At 38.5% G+C, this 22,945-nt stretch overlaps 1 protein-coding gene across 8 annotated transcripts in view; it reads right to left on the bottom strand.

Moving 5' to 3' along the window:
* kirrel3b (kirre like nephrin family adhesion molecule 3b) overlaps positions 1–22,945 on the bottom strand; it is a 156,654-nt gene that overhangs the window by 9,305 nt on the left and 124,404 nt on the right. For 5 of the 8 annotated variants that reach the window (XM_061281821.1, XM_061281823.1, XM_061281826.1 and 2 more), the window contains 6 exons: positions 14,399–14,504; positions 9,380–9,528; positions 9,171–9,298; positions 8,111–8,237; positions 2,825–2,925; positions 1,491–1,701 (listed from right to left, as the gene is read on the bottom strand). In XM_061281821.1, coding sequence (XP_061137805.1) covers positions 1,491–1,701; positions 2,825–2,925; positions 8,111–8,237; positions 9,171–9,298; positions 9,380–9,528; positions 14,399–14,504 — 822 coding nt within the window. The remainder of the gene's footprint in view (positions 1–1,490; positions 1,702–2,824; positions 2,926–8,110; positions 8,238–9,170; positions 9,299–9,379; positions 9,529–14,398; positions 14,505–22,945) is intronic. The other 3 variants (XM_061281824.1, XM_061281825.1, XM_061281828.1) reach the window with 1 other exon arrangement.

Below are 22,945 nucleotides of genomic sequence, written 5' to 3'. Positions count from 1 at the left end.
ATAATACCTCTAAGGCCTATTTTCCTCATTTTGAACTCGTCATCTACACATATGCACTAGGCCTCTACCATGCCGCCTTAATTTCCTTATCTTGAAGTCATCCCACCGGTCTTAAGTTCCAAGATAAATAGTATTCTTGCTCAGATATTATGGACAAACCCTGTAAATCTCCCATTATCATAATTGTACTCTGTATGCTAAATATCAGAATATTTGGGTTGGTTTTAGCATTGTCCCGAGTGCTATTTATTCTTATTGAGTGCCTTCTCAGTATTATCTTGTGTGCCAGTGTGTATTGGTTTAACCACAGCAGTCCTCATGTGTGTCTGCACAGTGAGTAGCTCACTGGAGGACGAGTAAGATCTCAAACCAGCGGGCAAACATCTCCAACATTAAAGGTCTTCATCAAACACTTTGATGAGGGCTGGAGTTTCCCATATTTATGACCTCCCTGCAATTTTAAACTGAAGCCAAACAACCAAGTGCTCTTCCTACACCATTAAAAGCTGCTTAATGTCTCCATTGGTCAATGTCACTTGCACGTAAACAGCATATAATTTATCATTTGCGATAAGTGGGAAGACTAAACAACCTTCCCGGTGGTTGGGAGGAAAAGGTCAACAGAAAGAGGTATTAATTTTTAAAAGGGTCTCTTAACAAAGAAAGAAGGAAACATTTTAATGTCTCTATTTGGGATGTTTTACTGGGCTAGTTTAACACACATGATTACCGGAACATCTGTAGAGGAGTGGTAAAAACAATGGCATGTGACCGAAAGACTTTCATGTCTGGTTCCCTTGATGCGCATAAACTCTAACAGCACAGGTGCCCTTGAGCAAACCACCTAAATCCCTTAATTGCACACTATGTATTCCGTTTTAATGCAGGTAAAATGAGGACCCCAAACCAGCTGTGATGTTGTGAAGGCCTTCTAAAATGAATGAATGAATGAATGAATGAACATTTTAAAACCATGAAAAGTGTGCGTCATAGATTGGAAGATAGTATTCATACTAGATGAAGAGAGAAATTGTGCTACATTCTCTTTCAATAGACACAAAACTGTCAAGCTTTAGTGGAGCTAGATTATACACACATTTGGTCTTGTTTTACGAAGCTTGGGAAACGACATATTTAATGCAGGACTAAATGTTGCCTAGTAAAAAAAGATAGCGTTGGAACTCCATTGATTTGTAAAACAAGTTTATGACTCATTTGTGGTATTCAGTTTAGGCCAAACGCTCACAAATTCTCACAAATTAATTTTTTAAAAGGATGTCCCAATTTAAGGGGTTCAAATAGCTATGCTGAATTTAGCTGTTACATTGTAACACCAGTCCATCTCAATAGTCTGATGTTATTGTGTCATGTACCACAGTTCTCCACTGCTCCTAACAACAACACACACAAGACACTACGCAAAATTGGTCTCTAGTAATTGACACCACATCCACATGAATTGGAAGAGAGGAAGATGGAACCTGTCGGACCTTGGCTCCCACCTTGTTCCTTAAGGCGTATGATCTCAGTGTCTGAGCCAAAGCTGTTCCATGCAGTGCAGTTGTAAATGGTTTGGAAGTCAGCTGGCACAATATTACTCATGGTCAGTGTAGAAATGACTCCTTCCTCCGTGGTCACCGTCTCCACGGTGTAGCGGCCGGATGTTCCGGACTCCAACACCGTCTCTTTCCAGGACCAGGCCTGCGAATGGAGAATGCGTGAGGTAAAGTGGATATCTGTATAGTTCAAAATGTGTGTTCTAAGTGCATAAGGACGTATGGAAGAGGAATGACTGAACATAATAATGAGACGTGGAAGGAATTGAAGCAACAACAAAAGGGCTGTAGGCCAACTTAGCTTTCTATTTAATAAAATGCTTTTCAGTCGCAAGGATGTTGCTCTGTGGAAATGAATGTCATTTGGTACAGTAGGTCCAGCACGCTGACCAAGAATACAAACACTACAGTCTGATAAATTGCTATGTCATTTGCTTTGCCAAAGATGTTTGCTCACTAGACATTCCAGTTGTCATGTTGGTGATTGCTGTGCCCCCTGAGAAGCCCTAGGAGGTGCCATGTCTTAACCTATATGTTTCTATTGTTGATTAGGTGATTGGGGAAACCAGTGGTGACCAGGAGTCTCTGGGTCATTCGAAGAAAAGCAAACAGAATCGCTAACCAACATCATCGTTTAAACCAGTTTGGTTCAGTTGGCTTTCGTTTAATTTATTTACTGGAATAAAATATTCTCTTGAGTAATTCCTTCATAACAATGATCTTCATATATTTTCCATCTAGTTGAAATCCCTGTTTTTGCATTAAGACTCATTTAATGCCTTGCCTGTTATTTAAAAATGTGACTCGCTTAGCTTTGAGAAAATAAGGCTAGAGTTTTATTAGTCTTTGTAGGTGAGTTTTGTCATTATTACAAAATCTTTTTGTGATAAGGAAATCCATATGATCCAAGCATTTTTTTTTAGTTTTTTAATATCTAACGTACACCAAATTAGCTGATTTTCCTTTGCCTGAAATATGCACAAAACACATGCACATTCACAGACACACATACATGCAGGTATGCTTGCCACATTAATTATTAGAGCTTTGAGAGCAGCCTGTTTATATTAGATCCATAAATCTTGATGGGATCCTCGCTAACAAAGCATGCATGTGAATCAAATGTGACACAGCAGTTATAACCTTTTCATATGTGATAAATAGTTATCATAAAACTATAATCTTATTTAACATTTTCTCTTTAACAAACGGTTATGTAGCAGCGTTAGACAAGACACGAGGCGTCTTTCAAAAAGAAATATACTCACAATGCGGTCTGGAGGTGGAGTACTTCGAATAAAACATTTGATTTGTCCTTTTTCTCCGTGCAAGGCTTGTTGTGTCTGAGTGCTGGAGATGGTGGGTGGACCTGTGTATATTCACACAAACCCACAAAAAAGATACAAATAAAACATTCATATATGATAAACCATCTGATTTGACATTTTGGTCTAATTATTTGCAGTAACAAAAGTATTAGTTGAAAAAAAGAGTAGAATACAGCAGATTGTGGGCTGAAATGAAAAACTTTGCCCTTATTTAACGTTGAATTCATTTTCTAATCATTCTTTTTTTGGAGTGTCTTCATAGTGTAACCCAGGTAAACTTTTCATGTTTTCCAAGCAAGTTCTCATGGACTGTGATTGATGAAGTCTTTCGTAATTCAGGACTCCGTGGAAAAGATGTATTGCAATGTCTCCTCCCATTGTATTGTCTATCCAAGGACATGCAAGGACTGAATGAAGGGCATACGACTTTTTTGATTTATGGATTGTTTGACTTCTTCGGCAAGAAAAGGCATACTGGGCTGCAATGGTGCAGCATCTCATGGTGTAATCGGGATATCGCAGAGTCAAGGAGAAATACTGTGTTGCATATCCCTGGAGAGATAAACAAACTGCTGTGTTTTACCATGTGTTTTATCGACAAACAAAAAATGTGAACCTGTCTGCAATTTCCTTGAATGTCACAATTTTTAAATCATTAAATGAAGATGTCAAAGTTTTAGAGATTGCCTGAGCTGTTCAGCCCAGCTGGACAGTCTGACATTTGCTATGTGGGCTGTTCACACCAGGTGACCACACTCATTGAGATGTCACACATGACTCAATTCCTCCCGCCTCGTTTGTTTTCCACTGATTAACTCTGTTTTACGTAGTCGCATTGTGACAAGTTTAATCTGCGCTCGGTCTGGCTGCAGCATAATTCAGTTCCTGAGAGGCTGGAAAAATGACTCAACAACTATTTTGGTAAATCTCGCCTGCTCGCTTCGTGCCAAGCAGAAGTTTTACATTTCAAAAGAACCTCAAGTGACACCATCTCCTGCTCCATGCTGGAGAAAGCACAGCAGATTTTCCAATAGAAAATAAGACAAGGACATCATCAAACATTTAGCGAGTCTCTAGTGATGTTTCAGGTTAAAGACGTGTGTTTTGAGGGGTGGTGCATGAGGCTTCTTGTTGATTAGTGAGAACAACTCGCTTCACTTGCCAACCACCTCCAAACTCTCCGCCAGCTCTACACTGATACATAATTGCAAATGTATTAACATTTTAATGAGTTGTTACCAGATGGAACCTTGGTATGCGACTAGAAGACTGCAAAACGAACATTGCCATTGACTTGAGAAATCCGTAGAACGAGCTTGTCTTTTTTCCAATGATTTGCCTCTAAGAACATGCAGCCTATAAACACAGAGCAAAATCGATTTCTTGCAGGCAGCAAATGGCTTAGGGTCTGAGCAAAATAAAGGATCTATTCTATGGATTGGTCTTGCAAATGAGGGGCATAATTAATGTTATCTCCCTGAGTCAGTTCAAAAGTGCGTCGCCGTTGAAAAAACAAAACTCAAAACACTTTGTTATCATGGCAGTGGGCGGCACTACACCACATCAATGTTCGCAGCAGGGGAGGTCATCAAAGTTTGGGCACCAATTTGTCATGAACACAGGAGTGTATATTGCAATCTGATTACCTAACCTCTGAGTGGGTGTCAAAAGGCCAGCACTTATATTTCCCATAGAAAACAAGCTCTATCTTAGAAGCGAAAAAGTGTTTTTGAGTTCGATTTTGTTCTTTTGAAATAAGAGGGAATAAAGCAGGCACGGAAGAACAAAACTGTCTGGTACATGGTCATGGTGGCTACGGAAGAGGAACGGGAGAATCCTTTGTAACAGGATGCTGTCAGCATAGAGCTAAAATAGAAAGAATGAGCTCTACTACGTGATGAATCACAATAAACATTCAGTTCAATTTTTGCAAATTTAGTATTCTTTCAATCACAAACTGCTTTGCATTTTCACAGTAGGCTGGAATGTACGTATGACTCTTCTAGATAGCAGTCATCATTTAGTATCAGGCTGAATCCACACCAACTTGCCATTTTTTTAAACCCCTTTTGTTTCAACCGTAAAATGCCATCTAAAGGAGCAGATTTGTAGCTTCACTATCCCATCATTAGCTAAACGTTTCAGCTCTACTTGACTGTGATCTAATGGAATAAATACTCAACAATTGGCTCATGAAGCATTTTGAAGCTTCATTTTCCAATCACTATTATAGTTGCACTTCACACATAATCTTGTCAGAGCAGCAGTGCATAATGCTCCTGCCACACGCAGTGAGTGTATCATTCTTCTTGGTCAAATATAAAATACACCTTAAATGCACTTTTCACCCTCATTAACTTGCTATTTTCTTTCATGTGTGGGATTAAATAAGTTTAAAAAAGGTTGAAAAGCTCATTAAAAGTCTGTCAAGCAAGAAAAATGGCAAGAAATAAAAGATTTATATTGGCCTGATGGGGTGGGATTTTAAAGACCTCCTGTTGACTTGCTGTGATTAGACGATCTCCCCTTAGGTTGTTCTTTCAATCATTTTATACACTTAGTATTTAAACAAACACACTTGGAGTTGACATTAACACCTATTGATATAATATGAATATATGGCCTCTATGTAAAGATCTTTTCAGTCTTCTGTAAGATGGCTGTAAATGAGCTGCACAGACACTACAGATACTATAAGATTATCTGAAATTATTAAGCGTATAGTATTTAAGTTTAATAAACCTTTCAATTCCTGCTCTTGCCCCCCCCCCCCAAAAAAAAAACATTTGCTGCGCATGTCACTTGTCTATTTAAATTACAAAGAAAAGTCTCAGACATGTATGATAATTCGTTTTCACTTTCGTGGACAAGTACGGAATTTGGATAATACATACAGCGGAGAAGCTCTCTCTAAGTCACATGTGTCAAACTCAAGGCCCGGGGGCCAGATACAGCCCGCCACATCATTTTATGTAGCCCGCAAAGACAAATTGTGCATCAGATTCGTCTGATTTGAAAACAGGTTATTTGTTTGTTTGTTTTGTAGCTTTTACTGTACATAATATGAGGTGCTCATACATTTATTTGGGTTGACAGTCATAATGGCCCTCCGAAAGAAGCTATGACTACAACGCGGCCCGCGATAAAAATGAGTTTGACACCCCAGCTCTAAGTATTTGGACAATTTTAAGATAGAAAAAAAGTTAAACAATGAATCAATTATCAAAATAATTGTCAAATGATTTGATCATCGATGAGTTGACAAACATGGATGGATGTAACCTCATTTGAGGTGCCGATGAACAAATTCACCGTGAGTGTATGAGAAAAGTAAGCAATACGTATCCATTAGTGACTTCAACACAAACTGCCTCCCCTGCTCACTGTTTGATTCTAATTAAATTAAAGTCTTCCCCAGGGAAAATCAGCAATCCTTGTGTCGATGCGTTGTGCCACAGTGGGATTCGGCAACACAACGCGCCACAGAGGAGTGAGACAGACGGAATGACACATGCAATTTAAATGAAGTCGTTAAAGGGCTTGGAGGATCACTGCGGGGAAAACAAACAATAAAAAAATTTGAACGTTCAGCTGAGACTTGAGCGTTACACCATTGACTCCGGTTGTCGCAGCGGTGTCATAGTCTGTATTATGTCAACGGAACTTTGTGAAATTGGAATAGATTTTTGCACATCGATATAACAAGGTAAAGAGAAGATTATTTTTTTCCGTTTCCTTTTTCTGTTTGCTCCGTGACAGAGCTGCTATTTTTTGTGTTAACTGTGTTTGCTTATTTCATAACTCGTCTTGAGATGTGATATGGAGTAATTTTTAAATAATGACTGCACTTCAACTTCAATACATACGTATCTCAATGTGAATAGAAATATTCATTTTTTACCATTCTTTGGCGGGAATCTTAAATGCCTTTCTAGTTATTGAAGATACTCGAGTTATGGGCTGTTTCGAGAATCTTGCCCTTATCCACAGTAGCAAAACTGTCACATGTAAACACAAGCACGGTGTTTACACTTTTACATGTTGGAAAATCAAATTGGCCTCCAGTGCAAACTAAAAATGACTTGAAATGCCTCATGTGGTTTGGGAAATGAATGTCAATTATTCAGGAGGGCCAACATGAATGTGAGAGGTTTTTGAATGTCAAATACAAAATCGGGTAAGACGGGGGTAAACACAGCAGATTTTAGGAATAATAATAAAGAAGGCATTCAAATCTCACTCGAGCACACTTTGTAAAGACAACATAAAAATAATCTTCCTCCTGTGTTCTTCCCGAGGACATTTGGAGTTGTACTCCATTGTAATCCTAATTAAAACTATCCATCTGCTTTCTCCTTCTCATCATGTATTCTGTTTACTTATTGAGGCTATACAGCGGAAGGCCGCTGGTAGATTTCATTAAGTCAAAACAATGGAATTAGTCATGACTTTGTCTGATGCCTCATCTTGCCTTCACTTCCAACCATATTGATGGCGGTTCAATGAAAGTCCCGGTTTTCATCTGGTGCTACAGGGGGGGATTCTGTCAGCCCATTCCTTCTGATATGCAAAGCTAACATCTGAGTTTTGAAAAGGAAAATCCCCACACATTCCATTTTCTTCTTGATGTATTTTCATCCCCAAATCAGCACATACTTGCTTACAGGCAAACACTTTTGTTGGCTTTCAAAATGTATGATACATTGTCAGCATTAAGTACACATTCTTTTGGAAGACTGAAAAAAAACACCATGTTATTTCAGCAGCATAATTTCCAAGCAGATTTACCATTATCCTAGGCTGTTTTTGCGTGGACCACCTGACAAATAAGGGGCACCGATGAGTCCATGCCACAGTGCAATGTTCCCAGAATACCAAGCAGCACTAATGAAGTCATTTGTTTGATGGTTGCCAGGTCTCCCACCAAGGCCAATAATTATTAGTCTGTCAGCGCCTCAGCAAAAGCCGTGTCCATGTGTCTCTTGCGGATTGTCTTGGAAATTGTCTCCATTTATGCCCTGACCATTTATCCCCACCAGACTACATAAACCAAAAGTTGAGATGCTCTCACAATCTGACAAATTTTCAATATTTCTATAAGATCTCGATTATTAGAGCACAAGGCGATTCAACAATTAGTTTTAGAATGTGTTATGAACCCTGAGATGGACATGCATGTTTTTTTTCTCGTAAATTACGCGTGTCCAAATACTGTATACATCTTACCGTTTACAGTGAGAGCAACTTCCTTCTCCCCTGCGCCAACTCTTGGGACAACAGCACGACAAAGATATTTCCCAGCATCCTCCTGCCGCACTGATTTCAGTGTTAGAAGGTTGTCATTGCTAAGGGTCTGTGAGTAATATGAGAAAAAAAATATAAATAAAAAGCGACGTCAATACACAATACTCTTCCAAATATGAAATAGTAATAAAGGAAAATTACAAAGGGGGGGGGGGCATTGCAGCATGTGAACTATTGGCTACTATAAAGGGCACCTCTTCTCAATTATTAAAATCCAATTTAGGTTCTAAGCTCAGTGAAATAAAGGGGTTCATGCTGGCCTTCCACGATGAGAAAGAGAGATGGAATGAGTTGGAATGTGGGGATCAAACCTATGAATAACATGTTATTGGAGGTCACCAAAGAATTTGGACTAATGACCTCCAAGTTTCTTTACAAAACAAAGATGATGTCAAAGGCAACAAAACATATTTACTCCCAACACAACTACGCCTCGTATACCCCTGAGGTTGCTAACCCTGCATGTTTTTTTCTTTAGCTTTTATCAACACTTATTGAAAAGGAGGACGAGCCTCAGAAGGGACATACTGTGATATGGAAAATGAACTCTGAAACAAAATATGCATTTCGCTATCTGCCTGTTGCCAAAAAACGTGTGTTATTGAGCTATTTATTTTCTTAATTTCCGTAGTAACTGACATTTTCATCATTTTCAAAAAACACCCTAACGCCACAATCTGAAATATTATAAACACTAAGCCAAAAGGTAAGCTGCATTCTGATTTGGGATGAGTAAATATAGGCAATATATTCTTAGTAAAAAATAGTCAGTATGTGATTTCCTCAAAATGTCCACAATATTGTATTATAAGTGGGTGCTTGCTTTTTCCCCTACACTCTGGGCTCAAGTTAAGAAATCGTATTGAATATTTTTACTTCCAATATTTCCCATGTGGTGAAAACAGTACATATTGAAATGAAACAGACATTTGCAAGCATTCTGGATCAGATTTTGTTTGAGTTTGAAAAAAACATCACTTACCACTCCAGAACCTGTCTTCATCCACACTATGGTAAGCGAGGGATTTCCTGTCCAGGCACAATTGAATACAGCATCAGATCCGAGGTCCACCTGCAAGGACTGAGGCTCTGCTGCCATGCGAGGCCCGACTGTTGAGAAAAATACCACAAACTTTATGATCAGGCAAGTAAGAAAAAACCCAGAAAGCACGTTTTCAAGGTAACACTCACAGTAGACATCGACATTACGGCTAACGTTGGTGCTGCCAAGTTGGTTTGTAACTGCACAGGAAACTGGCTCTGTGTAGAAGGAGTGGTCCACAATCACCTCATACGTGTCGCCGGAGACCTCCTTTATTATACTTCCTCCTTTGGCCCACCTAGTAAAAGGATTTGAAAGGACGGTGAGGAATGGCGAATGGAGTAAAAAAAAGTGGGGAAAAAAGCATTTTTATTCACCCCTCTTCAGGTGGATATTTCTCTTTCTTCGTGTGAATAGGACAATGTTTTACTATGCTGGCCATGCTACAACAAGGTCCCTGGCAGCTAGGAGCCATTGGCCCATTTTCGATACAAGCCAGGAAGAAAAAGAAAACTCATAGTGAAGAATTCACAGTGCCATCCCCTAAGAAGATTTACAACTCTTATTACTGTATGTGTAGGAAAAAGGAATATGTTCCACAAAGTTGCAGTTGCACCTGAAATGTTGCTCCCGTTTTGACTACTTTCCTACTTTAGGTCAGTCAGACATTTTTAACTCAATGTGTCAGGAATTTATCTGATTTTTCATAACAATATGAACAGTACAGTTCAGATATTTTCCAATCCAACCCAGGACTCTGTCGCATGTTTGGATATGTATCCGATATGACTGTCGTAGGATGACCTATATGTCATCAAAAAGCAAAACGAAACAAAACACAATGTCTTAACTATACAGACAGGCATAAAAAGCAATGACATTTGTTTTGTAATATACGTAAATGACAAGGTCAGATTTAAAAAATAATAAAAATAAATCTGAACATGCTGTCTTGCCCTGCAGTGTGACTGTAGCCATGGAAGCATCTTAGACATTAGTGCAGTAGTCAAAGAGCCAAAAACCAACCCCAGATGTCGCAAAGTCACCTGTGTGGAATGTTAATGTAAAGAGCTTCACTCTAATTTCAATTACAAAGATACTAGTTTGATATATGCAATCAATAACAATGGCACCAGTGTCGTGTATCTGTAGCACGGCATGTATTTCTGCCAATATTGAGAGTCAGAAGCGTCCCAGCAGAGGGAACTCTTTTGTTCTCCATAACTAAAGTGGGGCCAGGCTTGATTGAAACGCTATCATATCAATGAGAAAAAAAGATGACCTCATTCAATCACTAACTAAATTTCACCAGGATATTAATTGAGCATCAAAGGATTTTCTTTTTGGGGCAGTGTATCTAATCAGTCATGTTCTGGTTAATCAGTCACACTGGTCGGTTTTGTCCAACTTGCCAAAATATAGTATCGGCCACTGCATGTACTGTACAGTATAAGGGAGTACATGGTTTTGGGATATCAATGTTTTGCAAGTATAGATATGATGTTTCCCCAAGGTTTAATAGAAATGTGTCCGCAAAGAAATGTGTCAATGGAAGAGAGACACTGAATCATTGGAGGAAAAAAAAAAAGTCAGTGATAATCACTAGAGATGATTTAATTTGCATTCCTAAATGAGTATCATCTCAAGCCGTTTTAATGACAACGATGATAAAGATGATGCCAATGATATAATGACATTCGGGACAATAGTGACAGTGCTAAGGATGATTGTGGAGATGATGGAGTAATTGGTGATGACAGCAGTGTTATCAATCTTGGTGCAAATTACTCTGAGCAGGAAGTTGGAAATCATTGTGGAAACACTAATTCAGTGAGTCCTATTTGGTATGTGCTGTGGAATTTTCAACTGTCTTGAAAGGTGTTTCTTAAGGTGAAATTCACAATAATTGCAGCATCTTCAGTATTTTTCTCAATGCTTTGACAGCTCTCAGGGTAGATAATGACATTATTTTTAGGGTTACAGATAGGACCTAGAAGTGTGCTATGTGGGGAAAAAGTAGGACACATGTAAAATATTATTTCATCAGTGGTCAGGTTTAGTTCACTCTGAAATGAAATTGTAATTTTAGAAGGGCATCTATGTGATTTCCAAAGTTATATTATGCAAAAACAGTTGCAAACAAATCTAAATTAAGCAGCACATCATTATGCGTTAGTATTACCAAATTATACTGTAGTCCACCAATACAAAAATGAAACATTTGTCAATGACAAAAAAAACAAAAACATGCTGCTTTATTTGCAACAAGTGAAGGTTTGACACCGATATGGTCAGTCCAAATCAATTTAGAAGAACAACGCATCATGATTTGAAACATCTAAATAATCCAAAGAGGGGCATGCAAATAATGAGCTTTGTTGACGCTCTGGTGCATAGTTCTATGCAGCAGACATGGGACCTAATTTCTTTGTTTGCCACTCTTTGCAATCTCTAGTGGCTTCTTGTTTATTTCTGGAGAAAATCTGGATTCTTCATCAAAGGTTGAAAATTGGATTGCATCCCTGCTGGCTCTACGTACTATACGATTACAATAAACACATTCCCAATATGCCTTTCTCCAGTCATGTGTCTTTTGGATGGTAAAGTCACATGGTCTCGGCTTTCATTACTTGAATAAACCCACATCAACCACTAATTTGCAATTGTCAAGTAGCTAATGATCGAGCCTAGCTATAACCAAAGGGCTCCATCTTCGTTCTCTTTCTTGTTTTCTTTATTTGTTTTAGTTTTATTTATTTATTCTAGTTGTATTTATTTATTTTATTTCTTTCTTTATTGCCTTAGCAAATGCAGTTGACTAATGCTGTGCATCCAAAGAGTTCATGACATTAGTTGTTTCTTAAGTCTCAATGCTTCAAGTTAGATTAATGGGTGATCCCAAGTGGTGTTAGTCATCAGAAACCTCTATGACTTTTGCCCACTGTGGGAAATATCTCAGACCCTTGTTTCAAGTCATGGAGGGTTGCAAAGTGATGCAGTGCACACTGGGAATGGATGGCTCTCTCAGGGATGGCAAAGGGGTCGTTCATCTAAGAGCTATCCTGTCCTTGTGCATTATCTGATCTGGGATAGACAGAGTGTTTTAGCACTGAATAATAACCCCACACTGCTTGATCAGCTTCCTGCCCTCCTCGAGTGATACTGCTCTCCAGAGGGTGAATTGGTTGGGGGTTCTCACAAGTCAAAGGCTTTCAGGCATGCATTATGGACCCCCAAAATCCCCACTCTACCATCCACCTCCAAATGCCAATAGTGCATAGAATGGTGAAGTGCTTATATATTAACTGCAGAAGAGGAGTTTTAGCAGTGAGTGAGAGTGTGGCTCTAACCTTGAAGTATCAAAAGTCATTAGACTGTCTGGATATTATTGAATGCTCTTGCGTCAGTCACAAAAAGCCAGACACCACAGCAAGACCGAAGGTAAAAGAGGTGGCTACGTCAACTAAAAGAAACCACCCTAAGTGCAGGTTGTTGATAATTGAAACATTAAACATAGTGAAGACAAAGAAATGGTCGAATAAGTCCATGTACAAAACGGAAGATGAATTTTGAATGTGTGACGTGGTGACTCATGATGACATTTTCTTTGTAAACGAGTGACTTGCCTTAATTTGACCCAATGGTGGTGCTGCTACAGGAAGATGCTGCATAGTGTGACCATCTAAACCAACAGGGTTCACCCTCCTAAGGTTATTAATGTCATCAGTACAAAGTTTGTATGACAAGATTGACTAATTCTAAATTTAGAGCTTGGAATGATGGTCACGCTAGGTAAGTCACTCATGGGTATTATTATGTAAATCCGTTTGCTCTGAAGGTTTGTTGTCTGTTTATGGTACAGACAGATAAATCAAGAGCATAAAGCCTCCAGCCATGCATACTGCTGGTCCAGAGTCATTGAAAGGAAAAAAAAAAAAAACTGCCGGTGTATCTTAGTTCTTTATATCCGGGGTAGAATTGTGCTTCAAGCATTGATCCGGTCACATAACAATTGAGGTGAAATCTCTTTGCAGGTGCAATAGACACCCTGTCTCTGCTGTGCACCCACACTATCAAATACAAACCTTGTTTTCAACAATATCACTGAAACCCGACCCGCCACCCACCCCCACCACACTCTTTTTCAAAAGGCCAGAACCCATCAAAAAAGGCAACATCTCTGTTTTGCCACCTGTGAGTGTGTTGTACATCCATTTTATTTCTCAGTAGCATTACACGACTCATGGCCAGCCAAATCCTTTTGCTATCGATTTCATTCCATTTATTTTTCACCATGTTTTTAAACAAAACTCCCACACAGTAAAAAAAAAAAAAGAAAAACTCTGGATAAATAAGATTGGCAGTGCTCTTTCCGAGCCCCCTCAAAAGAATGTATGAGTGCAATTAATATCCATTTTGTTGTATAACTGAGAAGATGCATATTATCCACACGTTTAGAAATAAAGTGATGGACAACCTTTTGAAACGCTTAGAAACTGAAAATAATGAGTGCTAGCTAGATTAAAAATGAGGATCTATGCATAAACAATAGTGCCATTACACAGCAATGTATGTGATGCAAGAACATGTCCAAGGGGCAAACCTGTCATCAGACAGTACACTTTAATAAATAAATAAATAAATAAATAAATAAATAAATAAATAAATAAATAAATAAATAAATAAATAAATAAATAAATAAATAAATAAATAAATAAACCAAATAGCTGTAACATTGAAATCTTGACTCGGCTACCTCAAGCGATCCAATACAAGGTGGATTCAAATCTGTGCAAATATAATAATGCTTGCTTTGAACTGACAATGTCATGAAGACATTCATTTATTTCACCGGAGCAAAATGATTACACAAAAAAAAATGAACCCCACTCAGTTTGATAAACAAACAATAAAAAATTAACACCTCTTAGTGGGTCTTACCATGTTTGTAAAGGTGCATACTGAGATAGAACTGCTGTGTTAAATCTTATCATCTTAACTAATTAACTGTCAGCTAAATATAACTTACATATTGGAAATTCAATTAGTGAGTAGACCTGCAATCGGGGATTTGGCTTCACTGCATATCTTGACCTTTAGCTCCTAAAATACTACATATTACAGTTTCTAGCCATTGTATGCCCATTCCGTGGGGATATTGATCTCACCTGTAAAGCATAACAGGAGGGTTGGCCTTTGCAGAGCAGTGAAATCTCACAAGGTTTCCCTCAAGAACTGGCTGAGGCTCCACTGAGAGATTGACAAGAGGCAGATCTAAAGGAGAGCACAAGCACAAGCAAGATATACAAAGTCAGTGTCTGAACTGAACGGAAGAAATAATAACATCCAACATATTTGCTTCAAAAAATTACAAATGATAACACAGTGTATGAAATTTGCCCAAGGGCTTCCATTAGGTCAATTGGAATGAAACCAATTGTTCACAAATGGAGAGAAGGTCAATTCCATGGCATTATTTTATTCACTGCCAGCCTGCCCAATTTTATACTATTGAAAGCTGCCTGTCAAATCCAAGTATACTGTAGGCCATCGGCATCATCATCATCATCATCATCATCATCATCATCATCATCATCATCATCATCATCATCATCATCATCATCATCATCATCATCATCATCATAATCATCCGTTATGAACTTTGTATAAGTAGCTTACTTACGTGGACACCCTTACCCTAATCAAAAGGTAAAACAGTAATTAAATTTATCCCCAGTTTTACTGAAATAAAAAACATTCTCGAAAATGTTTCTGTGTGGACGAATCGGATTGCTATAGACATAATTAACTATTGTTGCATATTGTTCCTTGATACCCTCATATTAAGCCTGCATATGAATTCTCCTGAAAACTGAATGAAATCATGCATTTAGGAAGAACTGCTACATTTTATAACCTATTATTATTACAATATTATGAGAATGAAATCAAAGGAAAACTTGACTTCATAATGAGTTTTGGTAAATGGCAATTTGCAAAAAAAATTGAGGAGTCCACAGTGTGATCCACTACAAACATAACAATGAGCAACATCAGAGGAACATAACACGCATTCGGATTATGCAAATGTGATAAACAGCTTAATTTATCCTAATTGAGAAAGGTGGGTTTCTTTTGAAGGTACATGCTCATTTCCATTTCAATGCATTCTACTGTCGGAAAAAAAAACATTTACTCTGTAGGCCCACACACACTTAGTTTTCAAATACGTGAAGCAGTTTGTTTTTGCTGTAGGTGTTTTGTCCATAAACGTGGCTTTGTTCTTTACATACGTACTTGGCCATTCAGTAAAAAAATTTTTTTCTTTCTTTCTAAATATGCCGGTGCAAAGTGTTAGTGAAAGCTGATATGTACATTTTGCACTATTGTAGCATATTTTTGCATCCTTGTTTTCCTTATGGCATTTTGCACAGTCTGGTGCTATATTATCTACGAGGTGAAAGTCAAAACATATTTTTACTACCTTTATTCCAATCTGTTGCCGAAATCAAGACAATAAAATGAGATCTGGGCAGAGGCATTTACTGTACTTGCGCTATATATACTCACCTCTACTACATCATTACTTTTTGCCATCTGTAGCTCTGGCGGTGTTCAGTTCCAGCATCAAGGACAATAAATTAGTCATTTGGGTAAGGGATGGTTTTTTCGTGTTGATGCTTGTGTTGCCATCTGTTTCAAAATATGCACTGTGTCTTTGCTCTCTATGTTCAACACTTCTAATGTAATAACAAGGGACTGTACTTGGACGGGGATGAAGCGCAGTCAAACAACAGGCAAAACTTGCTGTTTTGCAGCCAAACAATGAAGTGTGTATGGCTGCAAATGGGGGTGGTTTTAAGCTAGGGGGTGGGGGGGGGATGATTTTTGCCCCGCGGCAGTGCAGATGTTTGCCGCTCGCTCAGCTGTCATGAAGCCCACGAGGAGAAAGTGGTCCAGCCCAATGTGCTCAAGTGAGAATTTTGTCGGAAATGATCCAAAAAATAAGTATGATGTTACATTCAACACTGCATGTTTGTGTGGATGTGCCTTCTACCATAGTGAGGCACAAAAGAATGGAAAACCCCGCCCCAACACTCCCAGCAAAGATGCAATGCCAAAAATGCTATCATTTTCCCAATAGTACGAATATAAAATATGTAAATATTAAATCATTTTATTTCCTACTGCATTACAAAATGGTTATTTTGGAGCGATCAAAAAATCTATTTAGATAGATAGGCCATGCTGATTCTTCAAACTGATTTGTCACTTACATTCACATCTTTACCAGTCTTCAATTAACAGCTAGGCATGGTTTTGAAATGTCAGAGTGAAAATACGGATTCAAAACAATCAGGAACACACTACTGCACCATATTAGTATTATTAGATTATTTTTAAAAAGCAATTAAAAGGAATTATGAACATGTGACAATGCATTACTTTTCTACAATGCCTTTCTAAATTCTTATCAAGTCATAAGTATCTCCCAGCATCGACTGTGCCAGGTTAGGAATGAGTGCGCCGTAAACCACAACAAACACATATTCCTCTTTTGGTAACGATATTCTAACTGCATTGATGAGTTTTCTCTGTGTAGTCTTTTGCAATGAGTGTGTGTGCCTGTTACACGGCATGTGGGTGTATGTCAAACCAATCTACACTTGGAGTTGCAATGTTAGTCAGCCCGTTGGGTGTTTTTAGCCATGCAAGTGGTTAATTGCGTGGACAAAAATGTGGGCAGAGGGAACCTCAAAGGCGAAAATGACAGATGCGGTGCTGGAGAGGGCTGTAATAAAATTCCAGCCAGAAGCTGAAGAGCAGCAAGGCAAACATTAAAGAGTTGGGGGAGATACGGAAGGGAGTGGGGGTGAGTGTGGTATTTTTGCTAATAGACACAGTGATGTCAAGGCCAGTTCACAACACATTTTACAAAGTATTCAGCATTCCCTATTTTTATTTGTATGTATTTTTTTTTCATTGTCCAGCTGCCAAGAGATTTTTGACAACACAAAAACGCGCAAGCAATTCAGCCTCGAATTAATATGGTGCCACGGTGACTTTACATTTGTAGCAAATTCACTGATTTTGTCCTAAATAAATACAAGGTGTCAAAAAGTCCTTTTTAACCTTTAAACCATGACATACATTGACTAAAAAGAGCCAGTTTTCCATTTTAATGTATAAATGCATGACTTGCAGAGTAGGTGGTAGCCTGAGAAGGCGACAGCACATCAATAATTTAGAATGTTGATTCCTTAGAGTCATCAAACAAATAGTTGCAAGGCGATAGGTGTCAGAGGGACGTGTAGGGGAAAAGGAGAAGTAAACGTAGAGAACTCTATTCAAACAATAGGAGAAAGTACAAGAGTGGTGGGCGATCCAGTAAAGTTAAAAAGGTCAGTGGTAAGTGAATATTCTGCAACTTCACTCTCTGTTTTATAAGTAGTGCAATCTTTTCTATCTTTCTTAAAGCTCAATTCCCAGTCACTGCAGTCATCCGGTTCAATGAAGACAGCTGTTCTCAAGTAGGACCAGCCTCAGACACGAGTATAGTTGAGCTGTTTGCGGACCATCTGGCTTGTTGCATCAAGACTCAACAATATGATCCCACTGTCCTATGGGCCTGCTGCTTCAGTAAACAACTATGCGGTCAAACGTATTGATTGTCAGGCATTCCCCCATAAAACAACTTTGCAGTTTGATTTCCTTCAAAAGACGAAATTAAGGAACAATGCATTCTTTGGGACTTATCCACCCACGATTCAATTTATTAAGTAAAATCGATCAATAACTGCATACATCTGTCCGTCCATTCATTTGCCCGTCCGGCCGGCCGTCCATCCATCCGTCCATCCATCCGTCAATATTTTTTTTTATACAATAGTCCATAGCCCTTCCGACCCTTGTCTGGCCTGGTCAAACAACTCTGCACATATATTGTAAACAAACAATCATTTCCGTTCACATTTACATCTATATTGGCAATTAGGGGATTCCAATTACCTGACATATTTTTCAATGTGTGAGGAAAACACACACAAACACTGGGAGGATGGGCAAATTGCAATCATTTGCATTCTGCCCATCTCACTTTCAATTCCCTGGCAGACATATTTGCTATTATCTGCTTGATTTAGCAAGAAGAGCCTGCACTGTTGGTGAGGCTGCTACCAAAATCTCCTCAATAGGACATCTGCATGTCCTTTATTAATTAGTTTCAAAATATGGCATTCCACATGCAGGTCTGCTTGTTTGCAATGCAAACACACAGCAAAGCCAGGCAGTGCCTTCATCTGCCAGCATCTTCCAATGTGGGTCAACGCTCTGTAGATGCAGCTGGACTAGAAAACATTGGAGGAATATTTATGATGATTACTGGGCAAGACGTGGGATAGTTGTTACGAGAGGTTCTTACAGTGAATCTATATTCACAAAATGCAAACTTAGGTTACTCCTGCACAACCTAATCATTATGATATTCACAGAGGGAGACCTTTTAATACAAGGCTTGTATTGTATCTTGTTAGGTTTTGCACTTGCACCTAATGAAGTGTCCAATGACTGTACAAGGAATCACAGTGGGGTGTTTTCCACTGATTAGAGAAGTCTAAAGGGAGTGAGTGAAGTCATGCATTGGAGGCGCTCATCCGTTCTCGATAATTACTGTCAGCTAATTGACTGCGATGGACAAATCTGAAGTCAGCAGTCTGTCCGGGCTTTACAATTACACCTCATCACCTTAAATCCCACTCATTTTAGCACATAGTGTCTTTAGATGGGAATTCGCTGAACCTCTAGACAACTCTACATTAACCTCTATTAGTGGGGTGAATGCACATAATGATCATTGGTAGAAGACAGAGCAGTTAAAATATTCCAAATGTAGAAATGTTCCAGATTAATGCAGATATGTAGTATACACTAATTTGATATGACATTGTGTTTTGCATCAAATCACTCTAACCATCTTTGTCTCATTTAATATAAAAAAATCAATGGCAATTTGGCCCACAGGAAAACAAACCTTGTCGATCCATGCTTGACACATGCATCTCATTAAATTATTGTAAGAAACATACAATAATGAAAGTGCAGTCTCTGTGTCTGAAATACAATGAGATAAAGTTTGCACATTGGTCACTTGTAAAAGAATAATTACGTTTGGAAAAAGTAAATGGCTGCACTTTTACTTTTCTAGTGAGCTTTTAGTGCTGTGGATGCTGATTTGTTCTTGTATGCTTTGACATATACCACACAATTCCACAGGTGGCTATATTGCAAGAAGAAATACAATAATGTGCTTACAAAGGCAGGAAAGCCCGCCAGCTAGTAAATGTAGATGTTAATAATGCAGAGTTCAAATTGGTGTTTATGGGAAAGCAAATGCAGTTTTAATGGGCAACTTTTCATTAAAAAAACAAACAAATAAATATACTTGGCTCGGATTGGCTGGCAACCAGTCCCAGGAGTCAGCTGTGATCGACTTTAGCTCACCCACGACCCATGAATAGAAAATGCATGTGCTGTAGTTGATATTTAAAATTCCTCCTTTGCAATTTTTTACTTTTGATACGGGGTCATAGACAATCTCAACGCATTCCACCAGATAATGGTAATATTTGCTCTTGTGAACCAATATGCAAATTGACAAACAGTTGTTTTGTCTGATAGAGATGCCAAGTCTTAGGAAGTATTATGTATTTAGTTTACTAAGTTTTAATGGTTTGTATCTGCCCTCAGTTTTGATTTTTCTACAGTTTTAATTGTCAACAGTTTGCTTAGCTACTATACCTACATACTTATTATTAAATGTTAGTCTCATGTATGCATTTTTATACCACTGCATAGTCATTTTTTTTGTCCTCCCAGTGATTGCATGTTTTAATTTTTTTCTAGGTACTCCAGTGTGAATGCTTGTTTGTCAGTATGTGACATGCAGTTTACTGGCAACAGTGTCTTTTCCAAAGTCTGCTGGGATTGGCTCCATCCCTCCAACAATCCTAATGACAAAAGCGGTTCATGAATTTGAAATCAATTTGAACAGAATTCTTATATTTATATTTCATACACTTGTCAGCTTTCAATTAAAAAAACAAACAATCTAAAATTGTGGTGCAGTCACATCCTTGCATATACCCCATCAGGTCACTTTCTAGCTCATAGCCAAACAATCATGGAGGTAAGTGTCCGAGACAGACTTCAAAAGCTTCTGCGCCTGGTGCATTATAAAGCAAATCAGTTGCTGAATGCAGATGCTGCTTCTGCCCCCTCACCAGGGATCCACTTAAACTAATAAGAACCATTTACAGCGCCCGCCATTAATCCAACCTATGTTTATACTCCACCGAGACACCACATATGAGAGCATGGATGTTCAAAAGATGATGAACTTGAATACATTTACTTTCAACATGGCTTAATGAGAAGACTCTTTCAGGAGAAAAAATGATGCAAATCGCTTGCATTTCAACATACAAACATAGATGTAACCAGGTATGTATAATGGCTAGAAAAATTAAGATACATTATAAAAACATCTTGGGGTATTTATGATGCAAGCATCTCTTTGCCCCCTTAGTGGTGTGTCTTATCAGAAGCAGGTGAGTGTGTGTGCAGCAGTTCTCACTCGCTGCTTATTCACTACTCCTCTCACGACCCCTCTCTAGCTGGCCGTGGCCCAATTCAGTCTGTGGACCCTCTGCAAACTCTGCATAGCCAGAGTAATTTAAAACAAGCAAGCAAGCAATGAATTTTGTATCTGTGTCCAAACTGGATTAAGATGATACAAAGAAAATGATTCCCAGGAGAAATACATGAGCTGGTTGTTTAAATTTAACATATGCAAAGTACACACAAAAAAGAAAGGATATGTGCTGCTGGTTTCTTTGACCTAAACCTAACATCTAATCAATAGTTTCACAATAATTTCACATTTGTGATCTCGATTAAGTAGAATTCCATTGAAAGCAGATTGACGTTTCATTTAATAGATTAGTTCATGTTGAATTAACACAAATCAATGATGTTTCTTTGCTGGGACGGCAACATCTGGTGGAAAACTAACTACACGGGTGCTGGCATAGCACACCTTACTGATTTTGAACATCTGCTTAAGTGACTAAATATGGCTGCCCAATAAATGGTTAATCAGTGCAGCAGAGTTCCATTTTTCGAAAACAGACTTATGTTTTCACTGATATAAACTTGAATATTTTCCTGCTGGTCAGTTGATGTGAATGTCTTGTAGATAAATATTGCAATTTTGTTTCGATATTTCAAGTTTCACCTTCAGGTTTAGCACACATCTACTATCTACTACCCTTAAATGAAAACATCCAACTCAATATTTGCAGCACACTTGTCCTTTTGCAAAGTTCAGCTAAACGTTTATTGGCCGGTGTCCAGTTATTTTGGTCAAATTTGAACTTTTATTGCCATCTTCAGTGTTAGCAGCTAACAGAGGAGTTTATTGGCTTTGGATTGTCTCAAAACTAACTTTTCTGATTATCAATACCAATTCCCTCTCATTTTTCCAAGGATGAACTCATTAACTTTTTGTGAGGACATGAACATGTATTCAAATAGTTTAAAGCCAAAAAACAAATAATGCATGTGAAGGGCAACTGGTGTGCAATTTAAATCCTTGATTAGAATTCATCTAACAGGTCCAAAGCTTTACAGAATATTTGTTCTTTCCCGACAGCCTTCTTTTTGTCTAATTCTCAGTCCATAATTGAATAGAAGAAGGTCATGTCACAAAAGAAAAAGCTTCTCATAAGGACAAAATAGCAATTAAAGTGCTTGAAAACAACAACACAGAAAGCCTTTTGTTCAAAAACAAGCTGCGCTTCAAATTTTGCTGCTGAGCCAAGAACCTTGTAATTGAATAAGGCAGGATGGAAATTAAGCAAATTGATACCCACCACGCGTGAATCAAAGTTAAATTACGGCATGTTTCATTTTTGCAGCTTAATTTGAAAGTGGATGTTAGCGGAAAATAAAGCAGCTCTGCTGAGCTGTGCCGAACACCTTACCTGGCGAGTCAGTGCATGGGGGAGGAGGAGAAATAGACGGGAGGGGTGTGGGTTAAAGAGGGATAATGTAGAGGCAAAATCTTGTGGGAGACAATTTGAGTCACGACAATTAGTCTCCGCTGTGGCTCACTTTGTTCTCACGCTGTGGGATTTTTCTTTTATTTTTACACGACCTTTAACAGTGCCCATTTTAGGATGCTAATTTTAGTTCCTCTGCGCTTTTAGTTTTCAGGGTTGAATTGTACTTTTAGTTACAAGGCGACAACCACGACATGTGCAGGTGCATCATTAAGCCTAGTGAAGTATATAAGAGAGGAGAGGCTGAATGACAAAAAAGAAATAATGACTTGGGCGTGCTGTAAGCAATGTAAACAGATGATATTCTATATATGTGTGCCTAAACTGGCCAGATCACACAATGTCCGCTCTTGCCATGTGATGCACATACTGAATAGAACGTCATAATGGCTCTCTGAATAGCATTTTCTGCTTTATTGGTCAGACTTAATGGTCTTGACAGGGCTGCGAGTGTTGCAAAGTCCTTTCTGTACTAAGGTCCCGCTCTTACTAGGAGCAGTTCTCAATCAAAAAAAGATTCCCCAAGAATAGCCCACAAGTATTTTCCATACTGGGCATGCTCAAATCTTCTACTCTAGACATGACGGATGGTGGTAG

The sequence above is a fragment of the Syngnathus typhle genome, linkage group LG6 (genome assembly GCF_033458585.1).
Source record: "Syngnathus typhle isolate RoL2023-S1 ecotype Sweden linkage group LG6, RoL_Styp_1.0, whole genome shotgun sequence".
Taxonomy (NCBI): Eukaryota; Metazoa; Chordata; class Actinopteri; order Syngnathiformes; family Syngnathidae; genus Syngnathus; species Syngnathus typhle.
Note: the sequence above shows the minus strand (reverse complement) of the source record. Positions and strands in the feature narration are given on the sequence as shown.